The 14370-nt window shown below is 35.4% G+C and overlaps 1 protein-coding gene and 1 long non-coding RNA gene across 6 annotated transcripts; one reads left to right on the top strand and one right to left on the bottom strand.

Annotated features, from left to right (window-relative positions):
* The first annotated feature begins 270 nt into the window (after nucleotides 1-270).
* Nucleotides 271-2986, top strand: LOC132308933 (ras-related protein RABA1f). The gene is made up of 2 exons (XM_059807234.1): nucleotides 271-802; nucleotides 2226-2986. Exons 1-2 carry the CDS (start codon nucleotides 582-584, stop codon nucleotides 2656-2658), a joined length of 654 nt encoding a protein of 217 aa, XP_059663217.1. The 5' UTR covers nucleotides 271-581; the 3' UTR covers nucleotides 2659-2986.
* A 461-nt stretch (nucleotides 2987-3447) lies between these two features.
* Nucleotides 3448-6261, bottom strand: LOC132308931 (uncharacterized). 5 transcript variants are annotated; one of them, XR_009482504.1, is made up of 3 exons: nucleotides 4413-6261; nucleotides 3826-4262; nucleotides 3448-3719 (listed from the first exon to the last, which is right to left on the bottom strand). It is a non-coding gene; the product is annotated as an uncharacterized LOC132308931 (long non-coding RNA). The 5 variants fall into 5 exon arrangements; XR_009482505.1 differs by having other exon boundaries at nucleotides 3448-3966; nucleotides 4152-4262; XR_009482506.1 differs by having other exon boundaries at nucleotides 3448-4262; nucleotides 4413-4649; nucleotides 5367-6261.
* Nucleotides 6262-14370: the final 8109 nt, after the last annotated feature.

Here is a 14370-nt window from a genome sequence, read left to right as displayed (position 1 = left end):
AAAAAGAAAAGGATGAAGTTTTATACGGTATAAAAGAAAAAGTCAATTGCCAAATGTGAATGTGAATACTTGTGAGAGTTGTAAAGTACAAAGTTGTACTCTTACGTGTGATTTGTGTAATTTCGATTCTCCTTCGGCCTTCCACAAGCTCTCATTTTTCCAGCAACAATACTTATTTTATTTATTTACCAAAAATAAAAAATAATGAAAGAATAAAAAAAACATTTGCACATTATAGATTCATTGAAAATATATATTAAAAAGAGTAAAATTTGTTGAGAGCCTTGCTGAGCTTTTAAACACCCCTCCTCCCTCTTCTGTGCCCCTATCTCAAGTCTGGAACAAATTTAAAACGTTGCTGTGAGTACCGTGAGCGTGTTAGCTAGGAACGTTTGAGGAGCGGATCCCTAATACCCGCCCCTCTCTCTATCTAAATTACTAATCTTTCGCTTTCTAAAATTCTTGAATTATTATTGGCTGCAGATCCACAGATAGATCCAAAAACTCACATTTTGATCTGCAAATTCTTATTCGGATCTATCTCTCTCTAGATATATTTATATATAAGAAATCCATCATAAATGGGGGCATATAGAGCCGACGACGATTACGATTACTTGTTCAAAGTGGTGCTGATCGGCGACTCCGGCGTCGGCAAATCCAACCTTCTCTCTAGATTCACCAGGAACGAGTTCAGCCTCGAGTCCAAATCCACAATCGGCGTCGAATTCGCCACTCGAAGCATTCACGTCGACGACAAAGTCGTCAAGGCTCAGATTTGGGACACCGCCGGCCAAGAAAGGTACAGATCTCATAAATTTCATCATTAGCCACATCTCATGCTTTATATATGTATTAATCATGCAATGCGAGGTTATTGCTTTGATCAATAACTTTTAAATGTATGCAATTCCTTAACTGACTTCTGGATCTTATTGTTCGAAAATTAGCAAAAAAAAAAATTCCCTTTAGATGATCACATAAGTTAATGTTATGGAACTTTTTTTAAAAAATAAAATTTATCGTATGTATACTGCTTGATTTTGAGATCTTTATACTCTAGTCATTGACGCCTTGCACTGGACCGTGCAACGATGTACTTAAAATTTTGTTTATCCCTCTCAGATCTGAAGATTTTGTTTTTATTGCTTTTCTTTATTAATGACTAAATTGAGGAAATGAGAAGAAAGTTTGAAAGTTTTTAATCCTATGTTGTCTGTTGTTTGGCTCATAAATGGTTGATTAATGAATATGTGGCTCAGTTCTAGACTGTAGTTTAGGAATACAAATCAATATGTTGAAGGAACCATTCAAATTTGAGGGGATGCCCAAACACACCCCAAATCAATTTGGTTGCAAGAAAAGCTTGTAAGGTATATATTTGAATATTCTTCCTAGACATTTTCCATTGAAGTCCCTGGCTTTGCTTGTTTCCTTGTACATTTGTTTCTTTCATGGTGTTCTATGTGTGCTATGTGTGCCAATTGACCATGCAAAGCAAATGTTGTATATGTTCATACTCCATAGTAAGTTGGGATGCTATATGATTGGGTGTGACAAGATTAGCTACTAGATTATAGTGATGATATAGTTTAGATCAAATTATTACTCCACGATTATCATTTCTGCTATTCTGGAATGTTTCTACTTTTGCTTGATGTTGGTTGACTAGGAGGAAGATAGAAATAGAAAACTTGGAATGTCAAAACTACCAATCCGACATAGAGTAATTGTATGATATTGAATATACTAGTACTCTTTCCTCTTATCACCGTCTGCTATTAAACAAGGTATTTTTGCTTCTGAACAATCCTTGGATGTTTCTGGGTTGCAGCCGATTACCATATAATAAGGAGAGAGTTACAGAACTAAAAATCAATAACCTTCCTTCCATCGCCTTCTGGATCTAAGTTTCCATCTCATGATGATTATACTATCCGAGCGTAGTTTCTTCAAATTTTTATTGCTGGCTATAAGTGTGTATATTTGTATAAACAAACAAGCAAACTAGGAGCCCTTTACAAGGTTTCGACTTCCAAATGAATTGTTATTGGTCGTTGGCCTTACATTGCCCTTATCCCCAATCTTAACTCCTTTGCTACGTAAAATTTCTCTTTTTACATATATCTGCCCTGTTGTTTACATGATTAATCAACCAAGTGTTTTTTCTTGTCAATATTCCTTTCAGAATAAACTGTCTTCTCACTTTAAATTCTTTGTTATAGATACCGTGCTATTACTAGCGCATACTACCGAGGAGCTGTTGGTGCATTGCTTGTTTATGATGTCACTCGTCATGTCACATTTGAAAATGTAGAGAGATGGCTAAAGGAACTACGAGATCACACAGACGCCAATATTGTGATCATGCTTGTGGGGAACAAGGCAGATTTGCGTCACTTGCGGGCTGTTTCCACCGAGGATGCTACATCATTTGCTGAAAGAGAAAACACCTTTTTTATGGAGACCTCTGCTCTGGAGTCCATGAATGTGGAAAATGCTTTCACTGAAGTGCTTAGTCAGATATATCGTGTTGTTAGCAGAAAGGCTCTTGATATTGGGGATGATCCGGCAGCTTTGCCAAAAGGGCAAACCATTAATGTTGGCGGCAAGGATGATGTATCAGCGGTGAAAAAAGTTGGGTGCTGTTCTGCATAATCTAAAGAATGAGACCACTGGCGAAAACGGGTATTTCTTTGATTCCCATTTCAACGTGGTTATGGGAGGGACACTTTTGATTATCTCAGTGTTAGAATTACAAAGAACTATCGCCAACAAAACTTATATATTTATAGCACGTGACACTCAAAATTTGCCTAGTTTTGCCGAGGCTTTAATTTTTAGGATTGATTTTTCTTGCATTCTTTTGTCCTCTTAGTCACCTTCATGTTTAGTTTAAATTTGATTGCTCATGGTTGGATTCGGAAATGTATTAAGACATTCTACTTTTCAGTGTACTTCAATTTGATGTTTTTTGTCCACATAATTGGTTTATTAGTTATTGTATTATGGTAATGGAATGATAGCTTGTCTTCTGGTTCATGTTGTATGAAGAAATGTCAGTAGTTAAGGGTGACTATCCTCTTTGAGGATGTTGATAGTTGTTTGAGAACTTACCTTTCTGTTTTCATCTGTTAGTTATTGGAAGTTCTTTTATGGGATCTACACTACTCAATGGTTTTTGTTAGGTCTATTCGAAGGGTTTTAATTGGGAATCAATGGTTTTTGGTAGGTCAATTCGAAGAGTTTTAATTGGAAATCAGCATTACATTTACAATCTGATATCATCATCTGGGTAGGAGATAGATGGTAAATTTGTTATCAGGGCCTGATGGAAATTTTTTTAGATGGTTCTAAAACATTGATGTAAAGAAACTGAAGAACGCGACACATACAGGACCATAGAGAAATCTTGGGTATACCCGCAAGATTCAATGGGGACAAAAATAAATGAAACAACTGAATTGTATAAACACGTCAATACATTGTCCACAATAGACATAAAAAAAACAAATGAAATAAACAGTCTATACATCATCCTTGGCCTCTCTCTAAAAGTGACTAGGAACTTTCTAGCTCTACTATATATATGATCAAAAAGGTGTAGCTTTGCAGATAGGGCAAACATTTTTTTCAAGGGGCCACGACTTTATGCAGTCTGCATGATATTCATGTCCGCATCTAAGTCTTCCAATTGTCTCATTCTTTTCCTACTCCGCCTGCAAAATTATAGTTATTACATCATCAACAGACAAAGATGTATGCCTTAAATTAAAGCCAAACACAAATGTGAAGAATTATATATATATATATAGTTCTATATACTTGGCATATAACACAGATTTCAGGTTCTTCGTTCTGATTCGCAGATGAAACATGGGTTCTCGTGTTAAGCTGTTTTGCAATGGTTTCCTTTGACAACCCAATGCTAACCCGGCCCATTAGTTCTTGAAGCTCTAATACGTCCTGCAAAGTTGTCCTTTTAGTTATACGTGTATGATTATATATCTATAATGACAGTCCAATAAGATTTTTAAATAATCACTAGTCTTCAATTTAACCCCTGTGCATATATATAGGAAATGATTTGTTTAACATGAATACATACTACTTCAAGAACACATTCAAGTTGAACCTAGTAATGTAGAAACCTCGTAAGACATATCATCAGTGAAGTTATCTGAATTGGGGGTTGCCGGAATGTGAAGCGAGCTGCCAATGTAGAGGGAGTAATCTGAAGAATCATCCAGCAAGAGCACATCCTACAAACAATATTTTCAGGGAATATATTAATTAGTATCCTTAAAGTTAGATGGTCATATATATATATTTTAGTGTAAATATTTCAATATGGAAATTAAGGAACTAGATAAAAGTAGTCGAGGAAGAAGATAATAAATTAAGTAACATACATCTTCTAGTAGATAATTTCCGAAAAGATGACTCTGGGTATGAGCCTGTTACTCGAATTCCTGGTATTAACCCGAGCCAGAGAAGGACGACCACCTCTTCCTCTGGTGTCAATGTTATGATGATGCATGCTGGGGTGGTTTTCTCTTCTTATTGCTTGCACAGGATGAGGTGAGTGTTGCTCATGAGTACTTGTGAGCACCATTTGATCATCTATAGATGACATCCAATATTGTTGCCTGCTTTCAATCACATATCAAGATATCCATCCCATCAGAAAAATAATATATATGCACAAGAAACAGAGATAAGTACGTTTACAAGAAACAAACACACAAAAAGTATGTAACTACAAAAGGAAGAAAGAAATTTATTCAGAAAAAAGAAAAATTAAAATAATGACAACTCCTATCATAGCATAATCTGCAACCATTAAACACTACTCAACAAAATATATAAAACAGATATATATAAATCCACAAGCTACATTAGCATTAGGCCACTGCTGTATCAGAATTTTAAATAAGTCCACCCCCAAAGTTAATATATGGACTCATATACAAATTAATATATAATTATAACATAAGAGAATTGGTAGCTTTCCATTCTTTTCCTCTATGCAAGCCACTGAACGGAAAAATCTAAGAGAGTAGAATGAGAAGTAGTGTGCTGAGCAGAAAAATCTAAGAGAGTAGAATGAGAAGATGGATGGTACTATTTATAGATATAGAGATATATATTACTTGGTCCGAATACAAAAGGAAAGCTAAGTGAGGATTAGTGCCGCCTTGTACAAATGGGAGACATGGCTTTCCTATAATTTCTTATCACATTATACAATTTCTTTGGACACAAGTTATATAGGTAGTCAAACTTACGGTGGTAGACCAGAATCTAATTAGATATTGCCACCAAGTAGTTAATGAGGATTGGTGCTGAAATTGTGGAGCAATTACCTGATTTATCTCTGACCAACCCCCAAATTCCTTCACCCACAAGATGAAACTCATACTCACCTGTTTTTTGATTGCCTTTTTGTACGACCATTGTGGAGTCATCTTCAAGACATCTGCCGATTTCATGTTTCTCCAATGGATTGGTGCTAGCTGACAGCTTGGACATCGAACCAGTGGTCACGAAAGGTTGGTTCTCTCCACCACTATCAACCGAATTTGGGCTGAGCGCAATAACCGAGCTTTCAAACTCAAAAGGTGTTCCCAATCGGCAATTCTGAAACAAACAATTGACATCGTACGTCAACGATTATCTTCCATGACCGTAAAGGACTCTGCTTCAGCAAGATGCTTGGCCCTCTCTTGGGATCTTCCCGCATCCTTCATTAGGCCTCCACCGGAACCACCGGACTCAGGATCGGAGTGACGCTTTGCATCTTGCCAGGGGAAATGCTCTGCTTTGCCCCTCATCACTTCACCGGATATGTTACAACAAAAGTGTTGAGGAAACTAGACTATAATTGTTTTCTGGGCCAAATATTGGGCTTTTAGCCTTGTTTGCTGTTCGGCTGTTGAAAAGGGCTTGGGCCTTTGTTTTTGTGACAGGGTTTTCGTTAATTCCAATTTTGATATTTTAAATTCCGAAAAAGAGAGAGAGGAGGTTTTCTAGCATTTTTTCCAAAGTAAATTTAAGGATTTTTTTTTTCTTTTTTTTCCAAAGATAATTTAGGTTGATGTGGAAGGGATAAACCTGAATTTTACAAATGTATATTTATATGATAAAATTTTGTTTCCTTATTTTACGGGTCTCTTAAAATAAATTAATTGTTAATTTATATGTTAATCTTTTTTAATGGGTAGAAACTTTTTTATAAATTTCTTTTTAGGTTAAATTGCGCTAAATACCTTCTACTATCAAAAATTGCAAAATAAACCCCTATACTATTATTTTTTTCAGTAACAAACCTTCACACTTTATCAAAAATTACAAATTATCCTCTCTCACATACAAAAATTAAATTTTCAGTGGTTGAGTGCAACTAGTGTCGGCTGGATTCTTAAGCGGCTAATTAAGTGGTGGCCTAAACCCTCACTTGAAGACAAATTACTAGCATTTTATCCAATGTTAATTTAGGTTTTTTTTTTCCTCCAAAGTTAATTTACAAATGTATACTAATGGATCTATACATTTAACCAAACATTTAATTAAAGACAAATTACTTGAAGAAGACAAGGTAGTAGAAATAAATAATTACCATGTGCTTTTTCCTTCAACTCTTCTATATAACGACTAATTTCATCACAAATAATTTTCCTACAACTCTTCTTACTGTTTTATATCCTAGGAATCCTGACATAGACCTTTCCGAATATATGCACTCGTATACATAACTAAAACACGAGAGAATTCGTACTTTTTCATTCTTTTCTTCTGCGCAAGCCATTGAAAGGAAAAATCCAAGAGAGTAGAATGACAACGAACAAGTACAATGAGAAGTAGTGTGTTGATGGATCGTACTATATATATCAATATAGAGATATATATTATTGGGTGACTTGGTCGGAATGTAAAAGGAAAGCTAAGTGAGGATTTTTGAATTTCTCTGAACACAGCGTACAACTGGGAGATAATGCTTTCCTAAACTAACCCTAATTTCTCACATTACATATTTTCTTTGGACACAAGTTTTGGGTGGTCAAACTCACGGGAAAAAAGTTTTGGTTGGTTAACCAGAATCTAATTAGATATTGCACGTAAAACTTACCTTGTAAGCGGTACAATCGTACAATACATATCATCTTTTGGGCACAAATTTTGGTCGGCCAACTCGAATCTAATTGAAGATTCACTTAAACCTTTGCACCTTTGAAAAATCAATGTATAATGCCAAAAAGAAATAATTGAAGGAGGCTTTCTAGCATTTTATCAAAGTTAATTTAGGTTGATGTGGATGGGATAAGCCTCAATTTTACAAATGTATACTAATCAATCTATATATTTAGGGTTAAATGCAAAAAAAAACTCCCATCTACTATCGATACATCGATACAGTGCATATAGGTTCCTGTGTGATAAAAAACTTTCCTATACTATCAATTTGGTGCAAATAGGTCCCTGTGTGGTGGTATAAAATGACGATAATACTCTCACTTCAGTTAAATAAATTAATAATAAAAAATACCAATCATGTAAAATGACCATTTTATCTACTTATAAAAAATAAAATTAAAAAAAAATCTTATATATATCATTTGGAATTAGTGGGTTGACCTTGTTCACTCATTTGTTTGGTAAGATTGATTCCAAATTGGGTTTGAAAGGCATGAGAAGTGAAGTTTGGAGATGGGTTTTAGGTTTGATTTATATATTTGCTGTTGCAACAATCACACTGACTTGGAGATTGAAACGAATTGCTTTGTGAATTGCTTGGAGATTTGACCTTGACGTATGAAACGAACTGCCCAGAAAGCAAGATCTGCTTTGTGAATAGTCCACTGACTCCACTTTCTTTATATATATATATATATATTACAGGGGGGTTTAATGCACTTTACCCTAATATGTATTAGGGTAAAGTGCATTAAACCCCCCTGTACTATGACCCAATTGCAAGAATCCCTCCTGAAATAAGTAAAACCCCATAAACTATCATTTTGTTGCACTCATTGACCAACCATTAACTAGCTGTTAACTGAAAATTGAAATTACCTTTTAGCCCTTACCCCTGTTGAATGATTTTCCGCCGGAATTGAAGGCCAATGAGGAAAAAAAAAAAAAACATAGAGAGAGAGAGGAGGAACAATTTCCATCAGCGAAGGTTGTGGGTGTTGGGTGGTGGTAGCAAAGGTCGTGGGTGAAACTCCACTCTTGACTTTTGTAGGTATGGTTAGAGGACAGAACAAATCTTCACCCTCACCCTTGAGTGGGAGAGACGAAACGACGCCGTCTGAGCAAACCGGTGAAGACGCTGGCAAAAAGTTTAGATCGTTGGAATCCAATTCAACCGGCGACGGCGATGGTGGTGGGAGTGTATTGTTGGCTACGGCATTCTCTTCAACGTCCCATTTGGCTTTGCTGTTATGAATCGGAGCCGGAGATGGTGTTCCGACATGTCTGAAATCTGAAGGTCCATCGGAGAAGCTTTGTGCTGGAGAGTTAAGTGGGTGGAAGCAGATTCCACCGACGACGGAGACCCATGTCGGAGTGTATCGTTGGTCACAGCATCCTTTCCAACATACCTTTTGGCTTTGCCGTGATGATTAGAAGCCAGAGATGGTGTTCCTACACGGTCGGAAAACTGACTACTCACTGCCTTTTTACCGAAGAATCTCGGCGCTGAAGAGTTTGAGTGGGTGCATGGAAGCAGATTCCACCGGCGACGGAGGCAAATGTCGGTGCGTATCATTGGTCACAACTTTCTTTCCAACATCCCCTTTGGCTTCGACATGATGATTCGAAGCTGGAGATGGTGTTCCTACATGGCCAGAAAACTGACTACTCACCGGCTTTTAATCGGAGAATCTCGGCGCTGAAGAGTTTGAGTGGGTGCATGGAAGCAGATTCCACCGGTGACGGAGGTGGATGTCGACACGTATCATTGGTCACAGCTTTCTTTCCAACATCCCTTTTGGCTTCGACGTGATGATTCGGAGCCGGAGATGGTGTTCTGATATGGCCGAAAATTGTAGATCCACCGGAAAACTGTCTACTCGCTAGCTTTTCTCGGGACAAGTTCCGCGCCAAAAAGTCTAAGGCTGTGGAAACAGGTTCGGCCGGCTACGGAGAGGGCGGTCGGCGTATAACTTCGGTTACATTATCCTCACCAGAAAACTGACTACTCACCGGATTTTCATCAGAGAAGCTCGGCGCCGGAGATTGAACAACAGTGTTCTGGGAATCTGAAGATGTATCAGGAACTGTAGGTCAAAATGATACAAACTCAACCCAGTCCTTGGAGCAAGAATGCAAATCCACCTATGGAACTTGGGGATGGATCTGATGCGTGAAGAAATGAAAGAAGGTGGTGTTTTACACAACAAAGACCATATGAGATAAATTAGTTTTTAAGTTTTTAGGTTTGCAGGTGAGAGGAGGGATATGTGGCTGAGGGGACCAACGACAAAGACTCAAATTCACTCCGGCAAAGGAAGTGTTTTATCTTAGTTGTGTCATAAGGGCTAATTTTGTCCTTTTAAAAATTTTTGAGCCCTCACGTGACTTAAGTGCTCCCATTTCTGTTAATTTTATAACGGTGAGTTAAATTTAGGGGGTTAAATGTCTTTGTGATAGTTCAAGGGGGTTTTGTGAGAAAGAGAAGAAAGTTCAGGGGGGTTTAATGCACTTTACCCTACATATTATGTAACCTAATTTACGAATACAAGCACTAGACAAGATTCTGTCTGTCCAACCCCTTCTTTCTCATCTGTCGAACACTACTGAAAGCACAGACCCAGATCAATCATCATCTTCTTCTTCTTCACAGAGCCGTTTTGGATGGTTGGGTCTCTCCGTACTTTCATGCTTTCTCTCTCTTCATCTTCTTCTGTGCACACGCAACCCGCGCAACAGCACTTCTCTCTCTACGCATTCCATTACGTTGCTCTCTATTCTTGTTCAATTCTTTCTTCTTCCTTCGGTTCTTGCAAAGAGGCCTGGTACTATCGCTGCCTTAACCTGAGGGGCTATAGACGAGAGGTGATTTGACAAGAAAGTCAATTCCTAGGGCTCAGTCACCCCATATTTCCATTTTCCATTTTCCATGTCCCACGATACCCAATTTATTGGAATTATCGAAAAAAAAAAAAAAAAAAACCCAATTTCTTGCTTCTTCCTTATGCATGTCAATTGTCAAAGTCTGTAAATCTCGGTGAGGCAGAAGCGGCAATGGATTGATACCTCGAGGACAATTTGACCGGACGGCGTTGGGGAGATGGATTTGGCAAGCTTGGCCATGACGGCCGCTTCGCCATCGGCCGCCGCGGAGGGGTTGAAGAGAGGTGATTGTTAAGCAAGAAAACAATTGTTTTCTAAGAACCCGAATCTGCAAACGGGTTATACTTGCATGGGTTATACCCGAAATACATGGGCAATGCCCAATTTAATGCATATATGGGTGAGGGGCAAAATGGGAATCAAAAGGGTAAAATAGGGTTTTTTTTTTTTTTACTTTCTGTAAAAAAGTGGTCAGATGAACTTATTTGCATCTTTTTTGAATTTAATGGATCGATATGCACATTTTAAAAAAACAGGGATTAGTTTTACACAAACCCTATATATCAAGAGTTTTTTGCACTTAACTCATATATTTAATTAAAGACAAATTACCTGAAGAAGACAAGGGTAGTATAAATTAGTAATTACACGTGAGTAATAAGATCAATTTGCTCCCTAGTAATTAAAAAGACCTTCATTTGTTGTCTCAAAAGGTACTGTAGTAAATGAATAAGGTCCACATCTGAAATGGGCGGTCGATACAGAAGAGTATCATCGGAATGAGTCTTAATATCCGAAATAGGTACTGAAGAGCACTGGAGTGAGTCCCAACATCCGAAATGGGCTGTTGCTGATACTTAAAACCACTGGAGCGAATCGCAACGTCTGAAATGAACTGTACTGGATCACTAGACTGATTCCTATAAATACTTGTGAGCATCACTATAGTTCTCCCCATGACTACTTGTCATCCATAGATGACATCCATTGTTGCCTTCTTAGTGCTTTCAATCACATATCAAGATATCCATCCCATCATAAAAAACAGAAATAAGTATACAAGAAACAGAGAAAAGCACACGAGAAACAACACACAAAAAGTATGTAACTACAATAGGAAGAAAGAAATTTATTCAGAAGAAGAAAAATTAAAATAATGACAATTCCTATCATAGCATAATCTGCAACCATTAAACACAAATTGTTGCCTACTTAACAAAATATATAAAACATATAGATATAAAAATATATAAATCCACAAACTACATTAGCATTAGGCCACTGCTGTATCAGAATTTTCATTAGGTCTACCCCCAAAGTTGTGTTTTGAAATATAGCAGTGAACATCAAATCTGCTTTAGCCATGTTTACGGAGGAGTTCGAGCGACATGTATGAAACCTCACCTTTAGTATAGGCACTACAAAATAAATTTAGGCAGTACAAAATAAAGCAAAAATTATAGAGGTTTAATGCTTATCTCATGTATACAGGGGCGGCTAAATATTATTTGAGACCTTAGGCGAAAAAAAAAATGGTATTTTAATTAAATCTATCCATATATTTATGTCAGTATTATGCTAATTATTTGTTTTGTGATTTTTAAACCTATCACTAAATTTTTTCCAAACTCTAGTTCAATTGTTAATTAATTGACGATATGCTTTCTAATAGTCACATTTAACAATATAAATAAAAATTATAAACAAAATATATAATTTTATGATAAAAAAATTAATAAAACTATAAACTAATTTAAGTTATATAATAATAGAAATTGATTTCGAATAATTTGGTATAATACTCCAATAAATTCTTTAATAGAATATAAGTGTATTCAAAATCTTATTACAGAGTGAGATTGTGAGATTGTAAATTGTAATAGTGGAGAAGATGAAAAAAAAAAGAAAAAATTTATAATGAGAGAGAAGAAAAAATATAGGAGTAAGAAAAAAAGAGAAAATAAAAATTAATATAAGTCTTAGAAAAATATAGAAAGTTTTACCAATTTTCACTTAAATATATATTTAATATTTAGTGTATGTATATATGTTGATGTAAGTGAGAGAGAGCAAAAAAAAAAAAAAAAATTATAATAATACAAAGATAGAAATATTTTGGGCACACTTTGTATTTGTTGAGGTTTAATAATATAAGAAAATAAAATATTTAGGTAAGTTATAATATATAAAGAAAAAAAATTTTGGGGGCCTCTCAAAAAAATATAAAGAATAGAAATCTTTTAGGTCAACTTTTAGATCCAAGCTCCGCGCGTGGATCAATGCTTTTGGAGCTGATTCGCCGAAAATTCGTGGACTCGAAATTTGAGTTCGATGATTCTAATTTGTAATCCGCGGATTGGGCCAGATGGGCCGAATTCACCTCTTGTGAGTAGGGGTTGCAATTCATGTTCGTATCGTGTTAATGTAAGAGTATTATACTAAATAGGTAAACCCAAACCCAATCCATTTAATAATCGTGTCAAGATCTTCAACACTAACCCAACTCGTTTATTAAACAGATAAACGTGTTAACCCGTTTAATGATCTATTTATCAAAATAAGACATTTAATATTTAATCAAATATTAAATAACAGAAAAAAAATTGTCATAATTAACATTAATTAGAATAATATATATTAGTAAATGCACAGATGCTCTTATGGCGCTCTCGCTCCCGCCCTCACCTAATTTTAAATTTTATCCCCTTCTTACTCTTGCCCCCACTCTATGTGACTTAGGGTCAATTGTCAAATTTCTTTATATGTTAAAGTTTAATAATTAAAAAAATATTATAATTATTTTAAAAAATTTATAATATATAAAAAAATAAAAAATTGTAGAATCTTCTTATTGACTTGGGTCTTAGGCCACCGCCTAAATTACCTAAGGCTCCAACCACCCCCCTGCATATATATATATATATATAAAATTCAATTGCTTTTTCTTTCAGCTCTTCTGTACGATGACATAGACCTCTCCGAAATATTTAAATAAAAAACAAGAGATACCTGTAATATTATTATAGATTTGCATCAAAACAGTAAAGGATTAGTTTTCTATTATTATTATTTTTTATCAAAATGTTTTTTTGTTTTTTTTTTTTAACACTTGGTAACATTTATTCATATCCCAACCATCACAGAACTATATATATATATATATATATATATATTATAGAAATGGCAAATCTCAACAAAACCATAACCTACTACTCGAGAATCATAAAGTCCATCCATAAACTATATGCCTCACAACACGTATACGCATCGAATCCAAACAGTAAAACAGAAAAGTTAACTTCGCATTCATCTATAAATAGTCAATATGTCGTCTTTAAACTATACATTAATTTATGCACTCGTATACAAATTAATATATAACCAAAACATGAGAGAATTTGTACCTTTCTATTATTTTCTTCTACGCGCAAGTTTAATTAAAACACACTACTTCTCATTCTACTTGTTCGTTCTCATTCTACTCTCTTGGATTTCCTTTCAGGATAGTGATCAACTTCGCCTTCATAGTGATACTACATGAAAGCTCCCCGAAAAAAATTCTAATGTAAGGAATTTTCAAATGCATGTGACATTATGTGGTGCCCTCCAAGAGTTTTTTACCTTATAGTCTACCAATGTTCTGTTTCATTATTTATCACCCGGAGACTTAGATAGCCCACATGGTCACATGAAGGGAAATTGATACTTTTAGGCTATGTTTGGCATACATGAAAGTAGAGTTTTGGAATTAAAATCGGTAGAATCGGAGAAAAGTTATTTAGAAAATTGAACTAAAATTTTCTCCATTTTTACAAATTTCAATTCCAGGCTGCTACTAAATACAACTTAGTGTAATTAATCCTATCTAACTTTAGTTAATTCATCAAACCAAGATTGTGACCGAAACCAAAAATTAAATGGACTGACTTGGGCCCATGTCCGGACAGAAACTTGGCCTGATTTGATTTAGACACTGGTCTTAAAGTCTGGCCATATTACTTGATCAAATGGAATTAGATTTTTTATATTTTTATTTTATATTTTAATTTTTTTTAGGATTTTTGAAGCTATCCCTACTAAAATTACAATTTGTTTCCACTGGATTCCTAATTTTTTTTCTTTTTTTTTGCATTTCATACTTTACATTTTTGAAATTTTATAAAAAAATCAAATAAAAATTATAAAAATGGTCCACTATATAAGTTTGTTGGATTTTGCTTTCACAAATAAAAAGTCTGCACTTCCTCATAAATTTTTTTAGATTTTTCGTTGATCGTGGTGGCCGGTGGTTAT

This window comes from Cornus florida, unplaced genomic scaffold, assembly GCF_030987335.1.
Source record: "Cornus florida cultivar Cherokee Brave unplaced genomic scaffold, ASM3098733v1 CherokeeBrave_3.0.0_Hap2_Chr05, whole genome shotgun sequence".
Taxonomy (NCBI): domain Eukaryota; kingdom Viridiplantae; phylum Streptophyta; class Magnoliopsida; order Cornales; family Cornaceae; genus Cornus; species Cornus florida.
This window is presented reverse-complemented; position numbering and strand designations above follow the sequence as displayed.